The sequence below is a fragment of the Rhinoraja longicauda genome, chromosome 34, assembly GCF_053455715.1.
Source record: "Rhinoraja longicauda isolate Sanriku21f chromosome 34, sRhiLon1.1, whole genome shotgun sequence".
Classification (NCBI taxonomy): Eukaryota; Metazoa; Chordata; class Chondrichthyes; order Rajiformes; family Arhynchobatidae; genus Rhinoraja; species Rhinoraja longicauda.
The window spans coordinates 5,882,403-5,908,441 of record NC_135986.1 but is presented as its reverse complement, the minus strand read 5'-3'; the positions used below and the strand labels follow the sequence as shown (position 1 = coordinate 5,908,441).

The following is a 26,039-nucleotide window of genomic DNA, read 5'->3' as shown; positions in this document are numbered from 1 at the left end:
GCCAATTCTCTGAATGCATTCAAGAGAGAGCTAGATAGAGCTCTTAAGGATAGCGGAGTCAGGGGGTACGGGGAGAAGGCAGGAACGGGGTACTGATTGAGAATGATCAGCCATGATCACATTGAATGGCGGTGTTGGCTCGAAGGGCCGAATGGCCTCCTCCTGCACCTATTGTCTATTGTCTATTGTCTATTAATCTGTTCGGTAAAAATTGGTAAAGGAGAAAAGGGTCAAAGTCACCCATTCCTTCTCTCCCGTGATGCTGCCTGACCCGCTGAGTTACTCCGCCATTTTGTGTCTACCTTCGGTAAAAATTATAAAATGTCCCTCGTGTTTAGGATAGTGCTGGTGTACCCAAGCACAGCTAAATCTAACTCTCTCTTGAAAAACATCCAGTGAATGCCCTCTGTGGCAGAGAATTCCACAGATTCACAACTCTCTTGGTGAATTTACTTTTTTCTCGCTCATCTCGGTCCTAAAATGGCCGACCACTTTAATTCTTAAACTGTGTGACCCCCTGGATCTGGACTCCCCCCCCCCCAACAGTGGGCCCCGTTTCCCCGCAGTGTAGTTCTAAACTCGAATAAATTAAACTAAAAGGCCTGAAGAAAATGGGGCTGGCAAAAGACAATCAGGAAGGGTGGAGTCCATAATGGCCCATTGTTGGCTGGGGAACATGTGCTGATGACAGCGATACAAGAATGCGAACAGTAACACTAGTAGGATGACTAAGGGTGGGAGGGGGGAGGGGGGGGGGTGGACGGAAAGGAATACCACAGTTACTTGAAATTAGAGAAATCAATGTTCATACCACTGAGCTGTAAAGTACCCCAAACTATTCTTGCTCATATATTCTATCTACCACCCCCCCCCCCCCTCCACCCCTCGTAATTATAAACGCCTCTACCAGAATTTAGAAGGATGAGAGGAGATCTTATCGAAACGTATAAGATTATTAAGGGGGTTGGACACGTTAGAGGCAGGAAACATGTTCCCAATGTTGGGGGAGTCCAGAACCAGGGGCAACACACAGTTTAAGAATAAGGGGCCGGCCATTTAGAACTGAGATGCGGAAGAACTTTTTCAGTCAGAGAGTTGTGAGTCTGTGGAATTCTCTGCCTCAGAAGGCAGTGGAGTCCAATTCTCAGAAGGCAGTGGAGGCAGATAGAGCTCTTAAGGATAGCGGAGTCAGGGGGTACGGGGAGAAGGCAGGAACGGGGTACTGATTGAGAATGATCAGCCATGATCACGGTGAATGGCGGTGCGTACAGGCTCGAAGGGCCGAATGGCCTCCTCCTGCACCTGTTGTCTATTGTCTATTGTCTCTCGGCCGGTCAGGCAGCATCTCTGGAGAGGCCCTTCTTCAGGCTGGTGAATCTCCCCAGCATCCTCAGTTCTGCGTCAGTTTATTGTCACGTGTACCGAGCGAGGTACAGTGAAAAGCTTTTGTTGCGTGCCAACCACCCAGCGGAAAGACCATGCACGATTGCAATCGAGCCGTGCACAGATACAGGGTAAGGGAATAACGTCCCGCTTGTTCCCGTTGTACAACATAATCCCATGTCTTGTCCCGGCAGGACTCCGAAGTCGGAAGATCGGAATTCGAAAAGCTGGGAATCTCGATTTGAAAGTGGTAAAGTATTGGGCGTTAATTATAGACAATAGGTGCAGGAGGAGACCATTCGGCCCTTCGAGCCTGTACGCACCGCCATTCACTGTGATCATGGCTGACCATCCACAATCAGTACCCCGTTCCTGCCCTCTCCCAGTACCCCCTGACTCCGCTGACTTTATCTAACTCTCTCTTGAAAGCATCCAGAGAATTGGCCTCCACTGCCTCCTGAGGCAGAGAATTCCACAGATTCACAACTCCCTGGGCGAGAAGAGTTCTTCCTCGTCTCCGCTCTAAATGGCCGACCCCTTGTTCTTAAACTGTGTTTGGCCCCTGGTTCTGGACTCCCCCCAACGATTGAGGTTGTCATTGCTCTGCAAGCCTTACAACGACCGTGGCCCTGTTTCATTGTATCGGGAATTCCCAAGTTCTTGAAGTCCATTCGGCCCATCAAGTCCACTCCGCCATTCAATTATGGCTGATCAATCTTTCCCCTCTCAACCCCATTCTCCTGCCTTCTCCCCGTAACCCCTGACACCCGCACTAATCAAGAATCTATCTATCTCTGCCTTAAAAATATCCACTGACTTGTGGCCTCCACAGCCGTCTGTGGCAAAGAGTCCCACAGATTCACCGCCCTCTGACTGAAGAAATTCCTCCTCATCTCCTTCCTAAAGGAACGTCCTTTAATTCTGAGGCTGTGCCCTCTGGTCCTAGACTCTCCCACTAGTGGAAACATCCTCTCCACATCCACTCTATCCAGGCCGCTCACTATTCTGTACGTCTCAATGAGGTCCCCCCTCTCGTCCTTCTAAACTCCAGCGAGTACAGGCCCAGTGCCCACAAACGCTCATCGTAAGGAAGCTGGAGGACCCGGCAGAAACCCACGGGGTCGCAGGGAAAACGTGCGAACTTCTAAGGAAGGATATTCTTGCTATTGAGGGCGTGCAGCGTAGGTTCACTAGGTTAATTCCCGGAATGGCGGGACTGTCATATGTTGAAAGACTGGAGCGACTAGGCTTGTATACACTGGAATTTAGAAGGATGAGAGGAGATCTTATCGAAACGTATAAGATTATTAAGGGGTTGGACACGTTAGAGGCAGGAAACATGTTCCCAATGTTGGGGGAGTCCAGAACAAGGGGCCACACACAGTTTAAGAATAAGGGGTCGGCCATTTAGAACGGAGATGAGGAAAAACTTTTTCAGTCAGAGAGTTGTGAATCTGTGGAATTCTCTGCCTCAGAGGGCAGTGGAGGCCAATTCTCTGAATGCATTCAAGAGAGAGCTAGATAGAGCTCTTAAGGATAGCGGAGTCAGGGGGTATGGGGAGAGGGCAGGAACGGGGTACTGATTGAGAATGATCAGCCATGATCACATTGAATGGCAGTGCTGGCTCGAAGGGCCGAATGGCCTCCTCCTGCACCTATTGTCTATTGTTTATTGTCTGCAGTTATATTCCTACACTTCTAAATTCCAGCATACACAAGCCTAGTGGTTCTGGTCAGCACGGGCCCAGTAGGCCGTAGGGCCTGTTTCGGTGCTATATACAAGCCTAGTCGCTCCATTTGTACCACTTCTAAATTCCAACGTACACAAGCCTAGTCGTTCTGGTCAGCACGGGCCCAGTAGGCCGAAGGGCCTGTTTTGGTGCTGTGTGCAAGCCCAGTCGCTCCCTTTGTACCACTTCTAAATTCCAGCGTACACAAGCCTAGTCGTTCTGGTCGGCACGGGCCCAGTAGGCCGAAGGGCCTGTTTCGGTGCTGTGTGCAAGCCTAGTCGCTCCATTTGTACCACTTCTAAATTCCAGTGTATACAAGCCTAGTCGCTCTGGTCAGCACGGGCCCAGTAGGCCGAGGGGCCTGTTTTGGTGCTGTATACAAGCCTAGTCGCTCCATTTGTACCACTTCTAAATTCCAGTGTATACAAGCCTAGTCGCTCTGGTCAGCACGGGCCCAGTAGGCCGAGGGGCCTGTTTCGGTGCTGTATACAAGCCCAGTCGCTCCATTTGTACCAGCATCTGCAGTTATGTTCCTACACCCTTCATCCTTCTAACCCACTTTCCTCCTCCTCCTCCTCTCTCGCGCTCCCCAGAGCCCCTGTATCAAACCTACCGGGACACGGTGATCCACAGGCAGATCAAGCGGCAGACCCTGTTGAGGGACTCCAGCAGGACGAGCGAGGACAGCACGTACGAGAGCATCCCCCTGCCCCTGGACAACCAGCGGGCCGGCAGCTCCCTGTGGCAGAACCTCGACTCCGTGAGGCAGAGCGGGATCCTCGACGGCCTGAGTCAGGAGGAGCGCAAGCAGCAGGAGGTGAGTGGAACCAGGGCCCCGTGGCCAAAGCCTCGGCCTACCCCGCTCACCCCCCCCCCCCCCCCCCCTCTCCCCACCCCGACGCGGGCATCACCTGCAAGAGGAAAACCGCAGATGCCCCTTTAAATCGAGGGTGGGCACAAAATGCCGGGGGGACCTTTTTCATTTCATTTAATAATTCACTGGACTAAGTGGCCTAGTTGGGCCTAAATCTCTCCTGCATTGGTGCAGCATCCTCTCCTCCCCCTCCCCTATTCACCCTCCCACCCCCCTCTCCCCCTCCCCGTCCCCTCCATCCTACCCCCCTCTCCCCCTCCCCTCCCTCCCCTCCCCTCCCTCCCCTCCTCCCCCTCGCCATCTCCCCCCCTCCCCCATCCCCCTCCCTCCCTCCTACCCTCCTCATCTCTCCCCCTCCCCTCCTCCTGTTCCCCCTCCCCCGTCCCCTCCCCTCTTTCCCCCTCCCCCGTCCCCTCCCTCCTTCCCCCCTCCCCTCTCCCCTCCTCCCCGCCTCCCCTCCCCCCCTCCATCCTACCCCCCACTCCATCCCCCTCAATCTCCCTTATCCTCTCTCCCTCACTCCTTCCCCTCCATCCTTCCCCTCCCCCTCCCCCTCCCCACTCCATCCCCCTCAATCTCCCTTATTCTCCCTCCCTCCACCCCTACTCCACTCCCTCCTACCCTGCTCCCTCCCCTCCCTCCCCCCCCCACTCCATCCTCCCTTAATCTCCCTTATCCTTCCTCCTCCCACCCCCCCTTCCCCCATCCTCCCCTCCTTCCCCTCCTATCCCTCCCCCCTCCCTCCCTCCTACCTCCCCCATCCCCCCTCCCTCCCCCCCATCCCCCCTCCTTCCTCTCCCTCCCCCCACCCCACCCCACCTCCCCACCCCACCTCTCTCCTCCCTCCCCCTCCCCTCCCTTCTACCCCCTCCCCCTCCCCTCCCTCCTGTCCCCTCTCCCCCTCCCCCCTCCCTCCCCCCCACTCCATCCCCCTCAATGAAACTTCTTCCATTAGCACCAAAGGGACGACGGTGAGTAAGGTGGGCCTAAAATTGTCGCGCTATCGTGTACCATTTGGGCTGTTGACAATAGATGCAGGAGGAGGCCATTCGGCCCTTCGAGCCAGCACCGCCATTCAATGTGATCATGGCTGATCATTCTCAATCAGTACCCCGTTCCTGCCTTCTCCCCGTACCCCCTGACTCCGCTATCCTTAAGAGCTCTATCTAGCTCTCTCTTGAATGCATTCAGAGAATTGGCCTCCACTGCCTTCTGAGGCAGAGAATTCCACAGATTCACAACTCTCTGACTGGAAAAGTTTTTCCTCATCTCCGTTCCAAATGGCCGATCCCTTATTCTTAAACTGTGTGGCCCCTGGTTCTGGACTCCCCCAACATTGGGAACATGTTTCCTGCCTCTAACGTGTCCAACCCCTTAATAATCTTATACGTTTCAATAAGATCCCCTCTCATCCATCTAAATTCCAGTGTATACAAGCCTAGTCCTCCAGCCAGAGAATTCCACAGATTTACAACTCTCCGACTGAAAAAGTTTTTCCTCATCTCAGTTCAGAATGGCCTACACCCTTATTCTTAAACTGTGGCCCCTGGTTCTGGACTCCCCCCAACATTGGGAACATGTTTCCAGCCTCTGACGAGGTTTTGGAATAACAAATCTGCCTTCAATCAAGGGCCCTTGGGCTGAGAATGCAAATGATGCTTTGGTGCCTGCCAGGGTTGGAAGTTCAGTTTGAACGGCAATATCTGTTAAAGAGATTTGCTTAAAGAGATTTGCTTAAAGAGAAAAGTTTATTGCTTCTAACAGCCCGTCAGACAGCTGCTTGTCACGAAGGATTAGATGCTCCGTTTAGACAATAGACAATAGACAATAGACAATAGGTGCAGGAGGAGGCCATTCGGCCCTTCGAGCCTGTACGCACCGCCATTCAATGTGATCGTGGCTGATCATTCTCAATCAGTACCCCGTTCCTGCCTTCTCCCCATACCCCCTGACTCCGCTTTCCTATCTAGCTCTCTCTTGAATGCATTCAGAGAATTGGCCTCCACTGCCTTCTGAGGCAGAGAATTCCACAGATTCACAACTCTCTGTGACTGAAAAAGTTTTTCCTCATCTCCGTTCTAAATGGCCTACCCCTTATTCTTAAACTGTGTGGCCCCTGGTTCTGGACTCCCCCAACATTAAATTAAAATGAAAATAACTGCCTTGGCCTAAACCTGAGGAACAAAAAATAAACATTCATAAAATGAGAGGATTTCAGTATAGGAGTAAAGAGGTTCTTCTGCAGTTGTACAGGGCCCTGGTGAGACCACATCTGGAGTACTGTGTACAGTTTTGATCTCCTAATTTGAGGAAGGACATCCTTGTAATTGAGGCAGTGCAGCGTAGGTTCACGAGATTGATCCCTGGGATGGCGGGACTGTCATATGAGGAAAGATTGAAAAGACCGGGCTTGTATTCACTGGAGTTTAGAAGGATGAGAGGGGGGATCTTATAGAGACGTATAAAATTATAAAAGGACTAGATGCAGGAAAAATGTTCCCAATGTTGGGCGAGTCCAGAACCAGGGGCCACACACATAGTCTTAGAGTAAAGGGGAGGCCATTTAAAACTGAGGTGAGAAGGAACTTTTTCACCCAGAGAGTTGTGAATTTGTGGAATTCTCTGCCACAGAGGGCAGTGGAGGCCAAATCACTGGATGGATTTAAGAGAGAGTTAGATAGAGCTCTAGGGGCTAGCGGAATCAAGGGGTATGGGGAGAAGGCAGGCACGGGTTACTGATTGTGGACGATCAGCCATGATCACAATGAATGGCGGTGCTGGCTCGAAGGGCCGAAGGGCCGAATGGCCTCCTCCTGCACCTATTTTTCTATGTTTCTAAAACAAACCCCATGCCTGTGTTTTGTTTTTTAACAATCACCCTATTAATATACTGAACAAATAAGGAACTGCAGATGCTGGTTTGCACAGTGTGCTGGAGTAACTCAGCGGGTCAGGCAGCATCTCTGGAGAACGTGGATAGGTGACGTTTCACAGAGTGCTGGAGTAACTCAGCGGGTCAGGCAGCATTTGTGGAGAACATGGATAGGTGACGTTTCACAGAGTGCTGGAGTAACTCAGCGGGTCAGGCAGCATCTCTGGAGAACGTGGACAGGTGACGTTTCGGTTCGGGTGCTTTCTTCAGACAGAAAGGTCCCGACCAAACATTGGTCATAAGTGGGGCGGTCACGGTGGCGCGGCGGTAGAGTTACCGCCTTACAGCGAATGCAGCGCCGGAGACCCGGGTTCCATCCCGACTACGGGCGCCGTCTGTACGGAGTTTGTACGTTCTCCCCGTGACCTGCGTGGGTTTTCTCCGAGATCTTCGGTTTCCTCCCACACTCCAAAGACGTGCGGGTTTGGAGGTTAATTGGTTTGGCAAATGTAGAAATTGTCCCTAGTGTGTGTGTGTGGGATAGTGTTAGTGTGCGGGGATCGCTGGTCGGCGCGGACCCGGTGGGCCGAAGGGCCTGTTTCCGCGCTGTATCTCTAAACTAAACTAAAAGTGATAGGAGTAGAATTAGGCCATTCGGCCCATCAAGTCTACTCCGCCATTCGATCATGGGCTGGACTATCTCTTCCTCCCAACCCCATTCTCCCACCTTCTCCCCCCCCTAACTATACAGGACACCGAAAGCGTGCGGGCCGATCGTTGGTCGGCACGGACTCGGTGGGCCGAAGGGCCTGCCTCTCTAAAACCGCACGAAACCAAACCAGAGGCTTCTGGGTAGAAAGGGAGCCGCAAAATCTGGAGTCGCTCAGCGGGTCGGGCAGCATCTCTGGAGGGAGGGAGGGAGTGGGTGATGTTTCGGGTCGAGACCCTTCTTCCAGCCCGCACCGACCCGCACATTAACATGCGAGAGTCTGAAGAAGTGAAAGAAAGGGGTCTCGACCCCGAAACGTCGCCCATTCCTTCTCTCCCGCAGATGCCGCCTGACCCGCTGAGTTACTCCAGCATTTTGTGTCTACCTTCGATTTTTAAAGCAAATGTACAAATAATAATAAACGACAAACTGGTTATAGAGTTCTTACATAGCTTCAATTTTCAAATTTTTTAAAGAAAAAATATAGATGAAAAGAGACTGAAAAAAAAAGACTATAAAACTAATAGAGAGAAAGCAAAGAAAAAAGAGAATTGCAAACATAAAGATTATAGACAATTGACAATAGGTGCAGGAGGAGGCCATTCAGCCCTTCGAGCCTGTACGCACCGCCATTCAATGCGATCATGGCTGATCACTCTCAATCAGTACCCCGTTCCTGCCTTCTCCCCATACCCCCTCACTCCGCTATCCTTAAGAGCTCTATCCAGCTCTCTCTTGAAAGCATCCAACGAACTGGCCTCCACTGCCTTCTGAGGCAGAGAATTCCACACCTTCACCACTCTCTGACTGAAAAAGTTCTTCTTCATCTCCGTTCTAAATGGCCTACCCCTTATTCTTAAACTGTGGCCCCTGGTTCTGGACTCCCCCAACATTGGGAACATGTTTCCTGCCTCTAACGTGTCCAACCCCTTAATTATCTTAAATGTTTCAATAAGATCCCCCCTCATCCTTCTAAATTCCAGTGTATACAAGCCTAATTGCTCCAGCCTTTCAACATACGACAGTCCCGCCATTCCGGGAATCAACCTAGTGAACCTACGCTGCACGCCCTCAATAGCAAGAATATCCTTCCTCAAATTTGGAGACCAAAACTGCACACAGTACTCCAGGTGCGGTCTCACTAGGGCCCTGTACAACTGCACACAGTACTCCAGGTGCGGTTTCACCAGGGCCCTGTACAACTGCACACAGTACTCCAGGTGCGGTTTCACCAGGGCCCGGTACAACTGCACACAGTACTCCAGGTGCGGTCTCACTAGGGCCCTGTACAACTGCAGAAGGACCTCTTTGCTCCTATACTCAACTCCTCTTGTTACGAAGGCCAACATTCCAATGGCTTTCTTCACTGCCTGCTGTACCTGCATGCTTCCTTTCAGTGACTGATGCACTAGGACACCCAGATCTCGTTGAACATCCCCTCTTCCTAACTTCCAGTTAATGAGTATAGTTGTACATCCAACCCTAAACTCAAGTTTTAACTTTAGTTTTTAAATTTTAGTTTTGTGACAAACCCATTTACTTTTTTTGAAAATTTAATAAATGGAGCCCATATTTTAAAAAATAGATCTGGTTTGTCAATTAAGGCAAACCTTATTATTTTCCAGATGCAAGAATTTAGAAGGATGAGAGGGGATCTTATTGAAACATATAAGATAATTAGGGGATTGGACACATTAGAGGCAGGAAACATGTTCCCAATGTTGGGGGAGTCCAGAACAAGGGGCCACACAGTTTAAGAATAAGGGGTAGGCCATTTAGAACGGAGATGAGGAAGAACTTTTTCAGTCAGAGGGTGGTGAAGGTGTGGAATTCTCTGCCTCAGAAGGCAGTGGAGGCCAGTTCGTTGGATGCTTTCAAGAGAGAGCTGGATAGAGCTCTTAAGGATAGCGGAGTGAGGGGGTATGGGGAGAAGGCAGGAACGTGGTACTGATTGAGAGTGATCAGCCATGATCGCATTGAATGGCGGTGCTGGCTCGAAGGGCTGAATGGCCTACTCCTGCACCTATTGTCTATTGTCTATTGTCTCGGTCATTTCCGTAATCCACATTTTAATTGGATTTAATCCGCACATTAACGCGCGAGAGTCTGGAGAAGTGAAAGCAAGGTGTCTCGACCCCAAAACTTCGCCCGTTCCTTCCGTCCAGAGATGCCGCCTGACCCGCTGAGTTACTCCAGCATTTTGTGAATAAATACCTTCGATTTTAACCACCATCTGCTTGAATTTGTTTTTCCCCGACGCGCGCGGCTTCGGGACAAAAGGCGGGTTTTGAACGGGTTTTCTTTCCCCTCGTTTTGCAGAGCATGTTCGAAGTTCTCACGTCTGAGGCCTCCTACCTGCGCAGCCTGAATATCCTCATCGACCATTTCATGAACTCTCGCGTCGTCAACGAATCCATCATCGTGCGGGACAAGAAAACCCTGTTCTCCAGCATCGTCAGGGTGGCGGAAGTGAGCGAGAGGTACATTATAGTACAGTACGGTGCGGGGCGGGGCGGGGAGACAATAGACCTTAGAGGGAGTACAGAGAAGGTTCACCAGATTGATCCCTGGGACGGCAGGACTTTCACATGAAGAAAGACTGGATAGACTCGGCTTGTACTCGCTGGAATTTAGAAGACTGAGGGGGGGGGGATCTTATAGAAACGTACAAAATTCTTAAGGGGGTTGGATGCGGGAAGATTGTTCCCGATGTTGGGGAAGTCCAGAACAAGGGGTCACAGCTTAAGGATAAGGGGGAAGTCTTTTAGGACCGAGATGAGAACTTTTTTTTCACACAGAGAGTGGTGAATCTGTGGAATTCTCTGCCACAGAAGGTAGTTGAGGCCAGTCCATTGGCTATATTTAAGAGGGAGTTAGATGTGGCCCTTGTGGCTAAAGGGATCAGGGGGTATGGAGAGAAGGCAGGTACAGGATACTGAGTTGGATGATGAGCCATGATCATATTGAATGGCGGTGCAGGCTCGAAGGGCCGAATGGCCTACTCCTGCACCTATTTTCTATGTTTCTATGTTTCTAGACAATAGACAATAGGTGCAGGAGGAGGCCCTTCGGCCCTTCGAGCCAGCACCGCCATTCAATGTGATCATGGCTGATCATTCTCAATCAGTACCCCCGTTCCTGCCTTCTCCCCATACCCCCTGACTCCGCTATCCTTAAGAGCTCTATCTAGCTCTCTCTTGAATGCATTCAGTGAATTAGCCTCCACTGCCTTCTGAGGCAGAGAATTCCACAGATTCACAACTCTCTGACTGAAAAAGTTTTTCCTCATCTCCGTTCTAAATGGCCAACCCCTTAATAATCTTATACATTTCGATAAGATCTCCTCTCATCCTTCTAAATTCCAGTGTGTACAAGCCTTGTTGCTCCAGTCTTTCAACATATGACAGTCCCGCCATTCCGGGAATTAACCTGGTAAACCTACGCTGCACGCCCTCAATAGCAATAATCCAGCCTGTCTCGGTGTTTGGCCCGAAATTCAGAGAGACGGAGATGGAGTCAAAAGACACAGCAGGGAGTGGAAGATGGTCGGAGAAATGGCAAACGGAGTCTAATCAGAACACGGGAGGAATAGATCGGGCAGACGCACAGAGTCTCTTGCCCAAACGTATAAGATTATTAAGGGGTTGGACACGTTAGAGGCAGGAAACATGTTCCCAATGTTGGGGGAGTCCAGAACAAGGGGCCACACAGTTTAAGAATAAGGGGTAGGCCATTTAGAACGGAGATGAGGAAAAACTTTTTCAGTCAGAGAGTTGTGAATCTGTGGAATTCTCTGCCTCAGAAGGCAGTGGAGGCCAATTCTGAATGCATTCAAGAGAGAGCTAGGTAGAGCTCTTAAGGATAGCGGAGTCAGGGGTTATGGGGAGAAGGCAGGAACGGGGTACTGATTGAGAATGATCAGCCATGATCACATTGAATGCGGTGCTGGCTCGAAGGGCCGAATGGCCTCCTCCTGCACCTATGGCCTATTGTCTATTGTCTGTTGTAGGGGAATCAACAACCAGTGGTTTAAAATTTATTAGGATGTTGCTAGTTCTCGAGGGCCTGAGCTACAGGGAGAGGTTGAGCAGGCTGGGATTCTATTCCTTGGAGCGCAGGAGGATGAGGGGCGATCTTATAGAGGTGCACAAAATCATGAGAGGAATAGATCGGGTAGACGCACAGAGTCTCTTGCCCAGAGTGGGGGAATTGAGAACCAGAGGAGATAGGTTTAAGGTGAGGGGGGAAGATTTAATAGGAACCTGAGAGGTAACCTTTTTCACACAGAGGGTGGTGGGTGTATGGAACGAGCTGCAAGAGGAGGTAGTTGAGGCTGGGACTATCCCAAAGTTTTTGTAACATTTAGACAGGTACGTGGATAGGACGGGTTCAGAGGGATATATGGGACAAACGCGGGCAAGTGGGACAGGTGGAGATGGGACAGGTTGGCCGTCATGTACAAGTTGGGCCGAAGGGCCTGTTTGACGGGAGATGGTTTCATAAACTCGTGCGTGCCTGGGACTACAGCCTACTGTTCCTGTTTACCCAATATCAGGATTCGCTGGAGTTTAGAAGGACGAGGGGGGGACCTCATTGAAACTTACCGAACAGTGAGCGGCCTGGATAGAGTGGATGTGGAGAGGATGTTTCCACCAGTGGGAGAGTCTAGGACCAGAGGGCACAGCCTCAGAATTAAAGGACGTTCCTTTAGGAATCATAGCATTGAAATAAAAGTGGCATTCTTAATCTCGTCGTACTTGCGCAACGACAATAAAGATGTATTGATTGAAAGGAGACGAGGAGGAATTCCTTCAGTCAGAGGGCAGTGAATCTGTGGGATTCTTTGCCACAGACGGCTGTGGAGGCCACAAGTCAGTGGATATTTTTAAGGCAGAGGTAGATAGATTCTTGATCAGTGCGGGTGTCAGGGGTTATGGGGAGAAGGCAGGAGAAACTTACATTTGCTTGGGACTGTCGTATGTTGAAAGACTGGAGCGACTAGGCTTGTACACACTGGAATTTAGTAGGATGAGAGGGGATCTTATCGAAACGTATAAGATTATTAAGGGATTGGACGCGCTAGAGGCAGGAAACATGTTCCCAATGTTGGGGGAGTCCAGAACCAGGGGCCACACACAGTTTAAGAATAAGGGGTCGGCCATTTAGAACGGAGATGAGGAAAAACTTTTTCAGTCAGAGAGTGGTGAATCTGTGGAATTCTCTGCCTCAGAAGGCAGTGGAGGCCAATTCTCTGAATGCATTCAAGAGAGAGCTAGAGAGAGCTCTTAAGGATAGCGGAGTCAGGGGGTATGGGGAGAAGGCAGGAACGGGGTACTGATTGAGAATGATCAGCCATGATCACATTGAATGGCGGTGCTGGCTCGAAGGGCCGAATGGCCTCCTCCTGCACCTATTGTCTATTGTCTATTGTCTAATGGGGTTGGGGGGGAGAGATAGATCGGCCATGGTTGAATGGCGGTAGAGTTGCCGCCTTACAGCGAATGCAGCGCCGGAGACTCAGGTTCGATCCCGACTACGGGCGCCGTCTGTACGGAGTTTGTACGTTCTCCCCGTGACCTGCGTGGGTTTTCTCCGAGATCTTCGGTTTCCTCCCACACTCCAAAGACGTGCGGGTATGTAGGTTAATTGGCTGGGAAAATTTAAAAACTGTCCCTAGTTGGTTGGTGCACCAACCACACTGCAATAGAGAGCTACTGCTCCCCAGACCTGGAGTACTTACTGCTCAAATGTAGGCCGTTCTATCTGCCGCGGGAGTTTACGGTGGTCATCATCATGGCCGTATACATTCCCCCACAGGCTAATGCTAACCTAGCATTAGCACAGCTGCACTCGGCCATCAGTAAGCAGCAGGATGCCCACCCCAACGGTGCCTTCATTGTTGCAGGGGACTTCAATCAGGTCGACCTACGAGCCTCGCTCCACAAATTCCATCAGCATGTGCAGTGCCCTACCAGGGGCTCAAACACACTGGACAAGGTGTACACCAATGTAAAGGACGCCTACAGAGCTCTCCCCTGCCCACCCCTGGGACAATCCGATCACCTCTCACTGTTTCTACTGCCCGCATACAAACCCCTCATCCGCAAGACCAAACCCACAATAAAGACGGTCAAAATATGGCCCGAGAATGCCACCCTACAACTCCAGGACTGCTTTGATCGCACCGACTGGGACCTGTTTGCACAACAGGCCACCTACGGTTCAGAGATAGAGGTAGACTTGGAGGAATACGCATCCACTGTGCTCTCCTACATCAACTGCTGTGTGGAGAATGTCACGGAGGACAAGGTGATAAAGATGTTCCCAAACCAGAAACCCTGGATGAACAAGGAGGTACAGAACCTGCTGAGGGCACGCAACAATGCCTTTAAATCTGGTGACACTTCAGCATACAGTGTTGCCAGGTCAAACCTGAACAAAGGTATTAAAAGGGCCAAAGACACCCATAGGCAACGGGTGGAAGACCACTTCAACACCACGGACACCAGAAGCATGTGGCAGGGTGTCAGGGACATCACTGGCTACAAGAGCAGCCCTACCTGCCCCCACAGCGATATGGCACTGACCAACGAGCTTAACACCTTCTTTGCCCGCTTTCAAACTGGCAAAACCACCTTGAGTGAAAGAACCCCAGCCGAGGCGGTGGGACAGGTCTTGCAACTGAGCACACAGGAGGTACAACGCGCTCTGCAAAGGGTCAACCCACGCAAGGCTGCAGGACCGGATGGTGTTCAAGGAAGGGTACTGAAGGACTGTGCTGAACAGCTGGCTGAGGTATTCACCAGGATCTTTAACCTGTCATTATCTCTGGCTACAGTCCCCAAGTGCCTGAAGTCGGCTATCATAGTTCCGGTGCCGAAAAAAGCAAAGATCTCCAACCTGAACGACTACCGCCCGGTTGCCCTAACGCCGATTGTCATGAAGTGCTTTGAGAGGCTAGTCCTCTCACACATCAAATCCAGCATCCCTGACTCACTGGACCCACATCAATTTGCATACAGGGCAAATAGATCTACAGAGGACGCCATCTCTCTGGCTCTTCACACTGTCCTGACTCACCTAGAGAGACAGGGCACGTACGTGAGGATGCTATTCATAGACTATAGCTCCGCCTTCAACACGGTCATCCCCACCAAGCTCATCACCAAACTCCACCAGCTAGGCCTTAGCTCGTCATTATGTGACTGGATCCTGGACTTCCTGCTGGAACGACCGCAGGCAGTGAGAATGGGCCCGCACCTGTCCTCCACTATCACCCTGAGTACCGGCACACCACAGGGCTGTGTTCTGAGCCCCATGCTCTACTCCCTCTTCACACACGACTGTGTTCCTGCATTCGACACCAACACCATTGTCAAGTTTGCAGATGACACAACGGTGATCGGGCTGATCACCAACGGGGATGAAACAAACTATAGAGCGGAGGTGCAGAACCTGGCGGACTGGTGCTCGGATAACAACCTGTCCCTAAATACCACCAAGACCAAGGAGCTGATCATCAACTTCCGTAGGTCACATAACGGGGAATATGCCCCGATCTCTATCAATGGGGTCAGTGTGGAGAGAGTGTCCAGCTTCAAGTTTCTGGGCACTCACATTTCGGAGGACCTAACATGGTCCAATAACACTGCTGCGCTGGTCAAGAAGGCACAACAAAGACTGTTCTACTTAAGAACACTGAAGAAGTCTGGTCTACCCCAACAGCTGCTGACGACCTTCTACCGCTGCACCATAGAGAGCATCCTAACGCATGGCATCCCTGTGTGGTACCTCAGCTGCACGGAGGCAGAAAGGAAAGCTCTTCAGCGGGTAGTCCATAGAGCTCAGAGGACCATCGGAACACAGCTACCAGACTTGGAGGGCATCTACAACACACGATGCCTCAGAAAAGCCACCAGCATCCACAAAGACTCCTCACACCCCTGCAACAGTCTGTTCGAACTCCTTCCATCGGGCAGACGATACAAGGCCTTCTACGCCCGCACCTCCAGACTCAGGAACAGCTTCATCCCCAGGGCCATAGCTGCCATGAACCGGTCCTGCTGAGCCGGATGGCCACAACGCATAGATCAACTTGCACTTTACCCTGTCCAAAACTGTTACAACTGTTCGTTTCGTTGGGTTGCTGCTGTCTAAATTACCTAAATTAGTGCATCGTATGGGAGGCGCATTCCCAATCTCGTTGTACCCCTGGGTACAATGACAATAAAGATATATTGTATTGTATTGTATTGTATTGTAGTGTGTGTGGGATAGTGTTAGTGTGCGCGGGGATCGCTGGGCGGCACGGACCCGGTGGGCCGAAGGGCCTGTTTCCGCGCTGTATCTCTAAATCTAAAAAATCTAGACTTGGTGGCCTGATTCTTCTCCTATCACCTTGTGACCTTTTGATTACATTGCCAAGTGACTAACGGGCAGGCGATTTCTTTGATTGAACGCAGCTTTCTGAAGGAGCTGGAGGAACGTGTGGACGAGAATATTAAGATCACTGACATCTGCGACATAATTCACCACCACGCCGAGCACCATTTCCTGGTGTACATCGATTACGTACGCAATCAGTTCTACCAAGAGCAGAAGTACAGCCAACTCATGTAAGCAACTGTTCTCACCTCCCATTTACAGGGTGCTCAGTTCCGATAAACCCATCGTGAATCTAAAATATCGTACGTCGAAAATGCATTTAATACACCTGACCTACCCAGCATCATAGCCTAGCCTAGCAAACATCATAGCCACCTAACTTACCCAACATCATAGCCTTGCCTAACCTACCCAACATCATGGCCTAGTCTAACCTACCCAACATCATAGCCACCTAACTCACCCAACATAGACAATAGACAATAGGTGCAGGAGGAGGCCATTCGGCCCTTCGAGCCAGCACCGCCATTCAATGTGATCATGGCTGATCATCCACAATCAGTACCCCGTTCCTGCCTTCTCCCCATACCCCCTGACTCTGCTATCTTTAAGAGCTCTATCTCGCTCTCTCTTGAAAGCATCCAGAGAATTGGCCTCCACTGTCTTCTGAGGCAGAGAATTCCACAGATTTACAACTCTCCGAGTGAAAACGTTTTTCCCTCATCTCCATTCTAAATGGCCTACTCCTTATTCTTAAACTTTGGCCCCTGGTTCTGGACTCCCCAAACACTAAGAATATGTTTCCTGCCTCTAACGTGTCCAATCCCTTAATAATCTTATATGTTTCAATAAGATCCCCTCTCATCCTTCTAAATTCCAGTGTATACAAGCCCAGTCACTCCAGTCTTTCAACATACGACAGTCCCCGCCATTCCGGGAATTAACCTAGTAAACCTACGCTGCACGCCCTCAATAGCAAGAATATCCTTCCTCAAATTTGGAGACCAAAACTGCACACAGTACTCCAGGTGCGGTCTCACTAGGGCCCTGTACAACTGCACACAATACTCCAGGTGCGGTCTCACTAGGGCCCTGTACAACTGCACACAGTACTCCAGGTGCGGTCTCACTAGGGCCCTGTACAACTGCACACAGTACTCCAGGTGCGGTCTCACTAGGGCCCTGTACAACTGCAGAAGGACCTCTTTGTTCCTATACTCAACTCCTAACTCCTAACCTACCCAACATCGTAGCCTAGTCTAACCTACCCAACACCATAGCCAACTAACCTACCCAACATCATAGCCACCTAACCCACCCCAACATAGACAACAGACAATAGGTGCAGGAGTAGGCCATTCGGCCCTTCGAGCCAGCACCGCCATTCAATGTGATCATGGCTGATCATCCACAATCAGTACCCCCGTTCCTGCCTTCTCCCCACACCCCCTGACTCCGCTATCCTTAAGAGCTCTATCTAGCTGTCTCTTGAAAGCATTCAGAGAATTGGCCTCCACTGCCTTCTGAGGCAGAGAATTCCACAGATTTACAACTCTCCGAGTGAAAAAGTTTTTCCTCATCTCCGTTCTAAATGGCCTACCCCTTATTTATAAACTGTGGCCCCTGGTTCTGGACTCCCCAAACATTGGGAACATGTTTCCTGCCTCTAACGTGTCCAACCCCTTAATAATCTTATACGTTTCGATAAGATTCCCTCTCATCCTTCTAAATTCCAGTGTATACAAGCCTAGTCACTCCAGTCTTTCAACATACGACAGTCCCGCCATTCCGGGAATTAACCTAGTAAACCTACGCTGCACGCCCTCAATAGCAAGAATATCCTTCCTCAAATTTAGAGACCAAAACTGCACACAATACTCCAGGTGCGGTCTCACTAGGGCCCTGTACAACTGCACACAGTACTCCAGGTGCGGTCTCACTAGGGCCCTGTACAACTGCACACAATACTCCAGGTGCGGTCTCACTAGGGCCCTGTACAACTGCAGAAGGACCTCTTTGCTCCTTTACTCAACTCCTAATTCCTAACCAACCCAACATCATAGCCACCTAACCTACCCAACATCATAGCCTAGTCTAACCTACCCAACATCATAGCCTAGTCTAACCTACCCAACATCATAGCCTAGTCTAACCTACCCAACATCATAGCCTAGTCTAACCTACCCAACATCATAGCCTAGTCTAACCTACCCAACATCATAGCCACCTAACCCACCCAACATAGACAATAGGTGCAGGAGGAGGCCATTCGGCCCTTCGAGCTAGCACCGCCATTCAATGTGATCATGGCTGATCATTCCCAATCAGTGCCCCGTTCCTGCCTTTTCCCCATACCCCCTGACTCCGCTATCCTTAAGAGCTCTCTCTAGCTCTCTCTTGAAAGCATCCAGAGAATTGGCCTCCATTGCCTTCTGAGGCAGAGAATTCCACAGATTTACAACTCTCTGAGTGAAAAAGTTTTTCCTCATCTCTGTTCTAAATGGCCGACCCCTTATTCTTAAACTGTGGCCCCTGGTTCTGGACTCCCCCAACATTGGGAACATGTTTCCTGCCTCTAACGTGTCCAACCCCTTAATAATCTTATACGTTTCAATAAGATCTCCTCTCATCCTTCTAAATTCCAGTGTATACAAGCCTAGTCGCTCCAGTCTTTCAACATACGACAGTCCCGCCATTCTGGGAATTAACCTAGTGAACCTACGCTGCACGCCCTCAATAGCAAGAATATTCTTAAATTTGGAGACCAAAACTGCACACAGTACTCCAGGTGCGGTCTCACTAGGGCCCTGTACAACTGCAGAAGGATCTCTTTGCTCCTATACTCAACTCCTAACCTACCCAACATCATGGCCATCCAACCTTTCATATGTTGAAAGACTGGAGCGACTAGGCTTGTATACACTGGAATTTAAAAGGATGAGAGGAGATCTTATCGAAACGTATAAGATTATTAAGGGGTTGGACACGTTAGAGGCAGGAAACATGTTCCCAATGTTGGGGGGAGTCCAGAACGAGGGGCCACACAGTTTAAGAATAAGGGGTAGGCCATTTAGAACTGAAATGAGGAAAAACTTTTTCAGTCAGAGAGTTGTGAATCTGTGGAATTCTCTGCCTCAGAAGGCAGTGGAGGCCAATTCTCTGGATGCATTCAAGAGAGAGCTAGATAGAGCTCTTAAGGATAGCGGAGTCAGGGGGTATGGGGAGAGGGCAGGAACGGGATACTGATTGAGAATGATCAGCCATGATCACATTGAATGGCGGTGCTGGCTCGAAGGGCAGAATGGCCTCCTCCTGCACCTATTGTCTATGTTGGGTGGGTTAGGTGGCTATGATGTTGGGTAGGTTAGACTAGGACCGAATGTGGCCTCCTCCTGCGTCTGTTGTCTATTGTCTATTGTAAAGGGACGAGCTCTTCTCTGTGGTGCAATCAGGCCAGGCTGACTCTCTCCGACTAACGGCTCCGCTTTCTCCGGGCAGGGAGGAAAACGCACAGTTCGCGGCGGCCGTGGTCCGCCTCCAGGAGTTTCCCCAGTGCCAGCGGCTCCCCCTCATGTCCTTCCTGCTCCTCCCCTTCCAACGGATCACCCGGATTAAGATGCTGATCGAGGTGGGTGCGCCTAACGAGGCCTGCAATTCCTTCAGCAGCAACGCAGCGCAAAATGGTGACAGTCAGGAGGCTGTTCTATTGTCCTATGTCCCAGGTGCCCCGGCGGTAGAGTCGACAAAATGGCGACAATCAGGAGTGTTCTATTGTCATATGTCCCAGGTGCCCGGCGGTAGAGTCGACAAAATGGCGACAATCAGGAGTGTTCCATTGTCATATGTCCCAGGTGCCCCGGCGGTAGAGTCGACAAAATGGCGACAATCAGGAGTGTTCCATTGTCATATGTCCCAGGTGGCCCAGCGGTAGAGTCGCCAACCTTACAGCGAACGCAGCGCCGGATACCCGGGTTCGATCCCGACCGCGGGCGCTGTCCGCACGGAGTTTTGTACGTCCCTCCCCCGTGACCCGCGCGGGTTTTCTCCGAGATCTTCCGTTCCTTCCCACACTCCAAAGGCGTTAACTGGCTTGACCAATGTAAAAATCGTCCCCGGTGTGTGTGTGTGGGATAGCGTTAGTGTGCGGGGATCGCTGGTCGGCGCGGACCCGGTGGGCCGAAAGGGCCTGTTTCCGCGCTGTATCTCTAAACTAAAACAAAACTTGAACAATTAGATTCTTACTTGCAGCAGCACAACAGAATATATAAACATTAGTGTTGGAAGGAACTGCAGATGCTGGTTTAAATCGAAGGTAGACACAAAATGCTGGAGTAACTCAGCGGGTCAGGCAGCATCTCTGGAGAGAAGGAATGGGTGACGTTTCGGGTCGAGACCCTTCTTATCTATTTGGTCCCGGTGTTTCCAGTAGCCTCTTTCTCCTCTCCCCCTCCCCTCTCCCCGTTAAACTGTTATTCTTAAACTGTGTGTGGCCCCTGGTTCTGGACTCCCCCAACATTGGGAACATGTTTCCTGCCTCTAACGTGTCCAACCCCTTAATAATCTTATACGTTTCGATAAGATCCCCTCTCATCCTTCTAAATTCCAGTGTATACAAGCCTAGTCGCTCCAGTCTTTCAACGCACGACAGTCCCGCCATTCCGGGAATTAACCTGGTGAACCTACGCTGCACGCCCTCAATCTCCGTCCTCTTTAACTCTCCTGCGGTCGGAGCTGTCTGAACCATCCGTCGAAGTTCGAAGCCCCCGCGTCAGGCCGATCGAAACTCCCGCCTCAGGGCTTGGACTTACCGATGTCGGTCTCTGACCAGAGACCGCGGGGCTCCGCGATGGTAAGTCCAGCCGTGGAGCTCTCGAAGGTCGGTCTCCAGTAACCGGCCAACTCCTCCAGAGAACCGGCCTCCACTGCCCTCTGTGGCAGAGAATTCCACAGATACACAACTCTCTGACTGAAAAAGTTTTTCCTCACCTCAGTCCAAAATGGCCGACCCCTTATTCTTAAACCGTCGCGACCCCTGGTTCTGGACTCCCCCCAACATCGGGAAACATCTTTCCTGCATCTAGCCTGTCCAGTCCCTTAAAGGATTTTACATCTATATACTAAAACTCTCGATTGTCATCTTGTTTGTGACTGAACTTCAGCCACGGTACACGGTAGCGCGACAATTTTAGGCCCACCTTACTCACCATTGTCACTTTAGTGATAATGCAAGTAGTTTCCTTGAAATCGGTGTTATATTTTTAAAGTTATTCACATTTTAAAGTTTAAAAGGAGGGGAGGGGAGGAGGGAGGGAGGGGGGGAAGGAAGAGGGGAGTTGAGGAGAGAGGGGAGGGGTGGAGGAGAGGGTGCTACACCAATGCAGGAGAGGTTTAGGCCCAACGGGTCCACTTGGTCTAGCGTTTCTATAAGAGCCCCTCTCATCCTTCTAAACTCCAGTGAACACAAGCCCAGTCGACCCATTCGTTCATCACACACCGACCGCTAAGTTTTTTTTGTTTCTCTAGAACATTCTCCACAGATCGGCGGTTGGATCGCCCAATGAAGAAACGGCCTCGAAAGCACTCGGTGTGGTATCCAAGGTAAGGCCCAATGGGGCAAGTTATGGCCTACTTTTGAATATTGTTTAACCAAAGTCAAACTTTGATGAGCGCCTGGGCCTGTACTCGCTGGTGTTTAGAAGGACGAGGGGTGGAACCTCATAGAAACGTACCGAACAGTGAGAGGCCCGGATAGAGTGGATTGTGGAGAGGATGTTTCCACTGGTGGGAGAGTCTAGGACCAGAGGGCACAGCCTCAGAATTAAAGGACGTCCCTTTAGGAAGGAGTTCGTTGGATGCTTTCAAGAGAGAGCTGGATAGAGCTCTTAAGGATAGCGGAGTGAGGGGGTATGGGGGAGAAGGCAGGGAACGGGGTACTGATTGAGAGTGATCAGCCATGATCGCATTGAATGGCGGTGCTGGCTCGAAGGGCTGAATGGCCTCCTCCTGCACCTATTGTCTATTGTCTATTGTCTATTGTCTATTGAGATGAGGAGGAATTTCTCTAGTCAGAGGGCGGTGAATCTGTGGGATTCTTTGCCACAGACGGCTGTGGAGGCCACAAGTCAGTGGGTATTTTTAGGGCAGAGATTGACAGATTATTGATTAGTGCGGGTGTCAGGGGTTACGGGGAGAAGGCAGGAGAATGGGTTGGGAGGGAGAGATGGACCAGCCGTGATTGAATGGCGGGGTAGACTTGATGGGCCGGCCCTACCTAATTCTGCTCCGATCACTTACAATAGACAATGGGTGCAGGAGGAGGCCATTCGGCCTTCGAGCCAGCTCCGCCATTCAATGCTATGGAGGGCGTGCAGCGTAGGTTCACTAGGTTAATTCCCGGAATGGCGGGACTGTCGTATGTTGAAAGGCTGAGCGATTGGGCTTGTATACACTGGAATTTAGAAGGATGAGGGGGGATCTTATTGAAACATATAAGATAATTAGGGATTGGACACATTAGAGGCAGGAAACATGTTCCCAATGTTGGGGGAGTCCAGAACAAGGGGCCACAGTTTAAGAATAAGGGGTAGGCCATTTAGAACGGAGTTGAGGAAGAACTTTTTCAGTCAGAGAGTGGTGAAGGTGTGGAATTCTCTGCCTCAGAAGGCAGTGGAGGCCAGTTCGTTGGATGCTTTCAAGGAGAGAGCTGGATAGAGGCTCTTAAGGATAGCGGAGTGAGGGGGGTATGGGGAGAAGGCAGGAACGGGGTACTGATTGAGAGTGATCAGCCATGATCGCATTGAATGGCGGTGCTGGCTCGAAGGGCTGAATGGCCTACTCCTGCACCTATTGTCTATTGTCTATTGTCTATAATGTGATCATGGCTGAACTTATGAAACTGATTACAAGCTCAAATCAGCACGACTCCGATACACTGGGTGGTCAGATTCACTCATCATTGTTCAATCTATGCCTCTCGTAATTGTCCATAGTTTCCTATCAAGACCCCTGACTCCCACTTTAGTTTTTAAGCAGCCCTTCCCCCAGTCTCCAGTCGAAAGGAACTGCAGATGCTGGTTTACACCGAAGACATCTATGCACCACAACTCCCGTTTGTTTGTTTGTTTGTTTGTTTGTTCCTGAACTACAGACAAAACGGTGCACGATAGCGCGGCAATTTTAGGCCCACCTCACTCACCATCGTCCCCTTGGTGCTAATGGAAGAAGTTTCATTGAAATCGGTGTCACGTTTTTAAAGTTATTCACGTTTTAAAGTTTAAATCTATCTCCTAGTGAGGGAAACATAGAAACATAGAAAATAGGGTGCAGGAGTAGGCCATTCGGCCCTTCGAGCCTGCACGCACCACCATTCAATATGATCATGGCTGATCATCCAGCTCAGTATCCCGTACCTGCCTTCTCTCCATACCCCCCTGATCCCTTTAGCAAAAAGGGCCACATCTAACTCCCTCTTAAATATAGCCAATGAACTGGCCTCAACTACCTTCTGTGGCAGAGAATTCCACAGACTCACCACTCTCTGTGTGAAGAAATGTTTTCTCATCTCGGTCCTAAAAGACTTCCCCCTTATCCTTAAGCTGTGACCCCTGGTTCTGGACTCCCCAACATCGGGAACAATCTTCCCGCATCTAGCCTGTCCAACCCTTAAGAATTTTATACGTTTCTATAAGATCCCCCCTCAGTCTTCTAAATTCCAGCGAGTACAAGCCCAGTCTATCTAGTCTTTCCTCATATGAAAGTCCTGCCATCCCAGGGATCAATCTGGTGAACCTTCTTTTGTACTCCCCTCTAAGGCAAGGATGTCTTTCCTCAGGTTAGGAGACCAAAACTGTACGCAATACTCCAGGTGCGGTCTCACCAAGGCCCTGTACAACTGCAGCAGAACCTCCCTGCTCCTATACTCAAATCCTCTTGCTATGAATGCCAACATACCATTGGCTTTCTTCACTGCCTGCTGCACCTGCACGCTTGCTTTCAATGACTGGTGCAGGGAGGGGGGAGGATGCGGGGGGTTGAGGGGGATGGGGTGGGAGGGGAAGGGGGGGAGGGAGGGGAGGGAGGGAGGGAGGGAGGGAGGGAGGGAGAGAGGGAGAGAGGGAGGGAGGGAGGGAGGGAGAGAGGGAGAGAGGGAGGGAGGGAGGGAGGGAGGGAGGGAGGGAGGGAGGGAGGGAGGGAGGGAGGGAGGGAGGGAGGGAGGGAGGGAGGGAGGGAGGGAGGGAGGGAGGGAGGGAGGGAGGGAGGGAGGGGAGGGGAGGGAGGGGGAGGGGAGGGGGAGGGAGGGGAGGGAGGGGAGGGAGGGGGAGGGAGGGGGGGAGAGGTGAGGTTTGGGCCCAACAGGTCCACTTGGTCTAGTATTCACCAAATGCTGGAGTAACTCAGCGGGGACAGGCGGCATCTCTGGAGAGAAGGAACGGGTGCCGTTTCGGTTCGAGACCCGTCAAAGCCTACACTACATCTACACTCCACCCACCCACACGAGTCTCCTCCTGCCTGTGTTTCTCGGTACTGTACGAAAGAGAAGGCTTCACTCCCAGTCTCGGATACACCCCAAGAGCCGGCAAAAGTGACATTAGGCAAATTTGCGGATGACACAAAGCTGGGTGGCGGCGTGGGCTGTGAGGAAGATGCTATGAGGTTGCAGGGTGACTTGGACAGGTTGTGTGAGTGGGCGGGCGGATGCATGGCAGATGCAGTTTAATGTGGATAAGTGTGAGGTTGTCCACTTTGGTGGCAAGAACAGGAAGGCAGATGATTACCTGAATGGTGTCAAGTTAGGAAAAGGGGACGTACAACGAGATCTGGGTGTCCTAGTGCATCAGTCACTGAAAGTACAGCAGGCAGTGAAGAAAGCCAATGGAATGTCGGCCTTCATAACAAGAGGAGTTGAGTATAGGAGCAAAGAGGTCCTTCTGCAGTTGTACAGGGCCCTAGTGAGACCGCACCTGGAGAACTGTGTGCAGTTTTGGTCTATTTCTGTGCTGTATCTGTAAACTAAACAGCCTCTGGATGGCCTCAAGACTTCTCTGCCTCATCAGTCACTGGGGCATTAGACAATAGGTACAGGAGGAGGCCATTCGGCCCTTCGAGCCAACACCACCAATCACCAACCTTCTCCCCATACCCCCTGACACCGCTATGCTTAAGAGCTCTATCTAACTCTCTCTTGAATGCATTCAGAGAATTGACCTCCACTGCCTTCTGAGGCAGAGAATTCCACAGATTCACACGTCTGAGTGAAAAAGTTTTTCCTCATCTCCGTTCTAATGGCCTACCCCTTATTCTTAAACTGTGTGGCCCCTGGTTCTGGACTCCCCCAAAATCGGGAACATGTTTCCTGCCTCTAGCGTGTCCAATCCCTTAATAATCTTATACGTTTGAATAAGATCCCCTCTCATCTTTCTAAATTCCAGTGTATACAAGCCTAGTCGCTCCAGTCTTTCAACAGGTGACAGTCCCGCCATTCCGGGAATTAACCTGGTGAACCTACGCTGCACGCCCTCAATAGCAAGAATATCCTTCCTCAAATTTGGAGACCAAAACTGCACACAGTACTCCAGGTGCGGTCTCACTAGGGCCCTGTACAACTGCACACAGTACTCCAGTGCGGTCTCACTAGGGCCCTGTACAACTGCACACAGTACTCCAGGTGCGGTCTCACTAGGGCCCTGCACAACTGCACACAGTACTCCAGGTGCGGTCTCACTAGGGCCCTGTACAACTGCACACAGTACTCCAGGTGCGGTCTCACTAGGGCCCCTGTACAACTGCACACAGTACTCCAGGTGCGGTCTCACTAGGGCCCTGCACAACTGCACACAGTACTCCAGGTGCGGTCTCACTAGGGCCCTGTACAACTGCAGGTGTCCGGGTGACGTTTGGGGTCGAGGCCCTTCTTCAGACTGAGGAAGGGTCTCGACCCGAAACGTCGCCCGTTCCTTCTCTCCCGGGATGCTGCCCGACCCGCTGAGTTACTCCAGCGTTGTGCGTCAACCTACAAACATGTTCGTGTTTGGAGAGCGGGAGGAAACCGGAGCGCCCAGGGGGGGAAAACGCACGCAGGTGACAGGG

General features: G+C 51.0%; 1 protein-coding gene across 1 annotated transcript in view; it reads left to right on the top strand.

Annotated features, from left to right (window-relative positions):
- Positions 1 to 26,039, top strand: part of LOC144609302 (uncharacterized) — a 94,965-nt gene that overhangs the window by 41,943 nt on the left and 26,983 nt on the right. The window contains exons 6-11 of the mRNA XM_078427733.1: positions 1,578 to 1,633; positions 3,707 to 3,930; positions 9,888 to 10,048; positions 16,031 to 16,183; positions 19,452 to 19,581; positions 21,477 to 21,551. Of these exons, the coding sequence (XP_078283859.1) occupies positions 1,578 to 1,633; positions 3,707 to 3,930; positions 9,888 to 10,048; positions 16,031 to 16,183; positions 19,452 to 19,581; positions 21,477 to 21,551 (799 nt within the window). The remainder of the gene's footprint in view (positions 1 to 1,577; positions 1,634 to 3,706; positions 3,931 to 9,887; positions 10,049 to 16,030; positions 16,184 to 19,451; positions 19,582 to 21,476; positions 21,552 to 26,039) is intronic.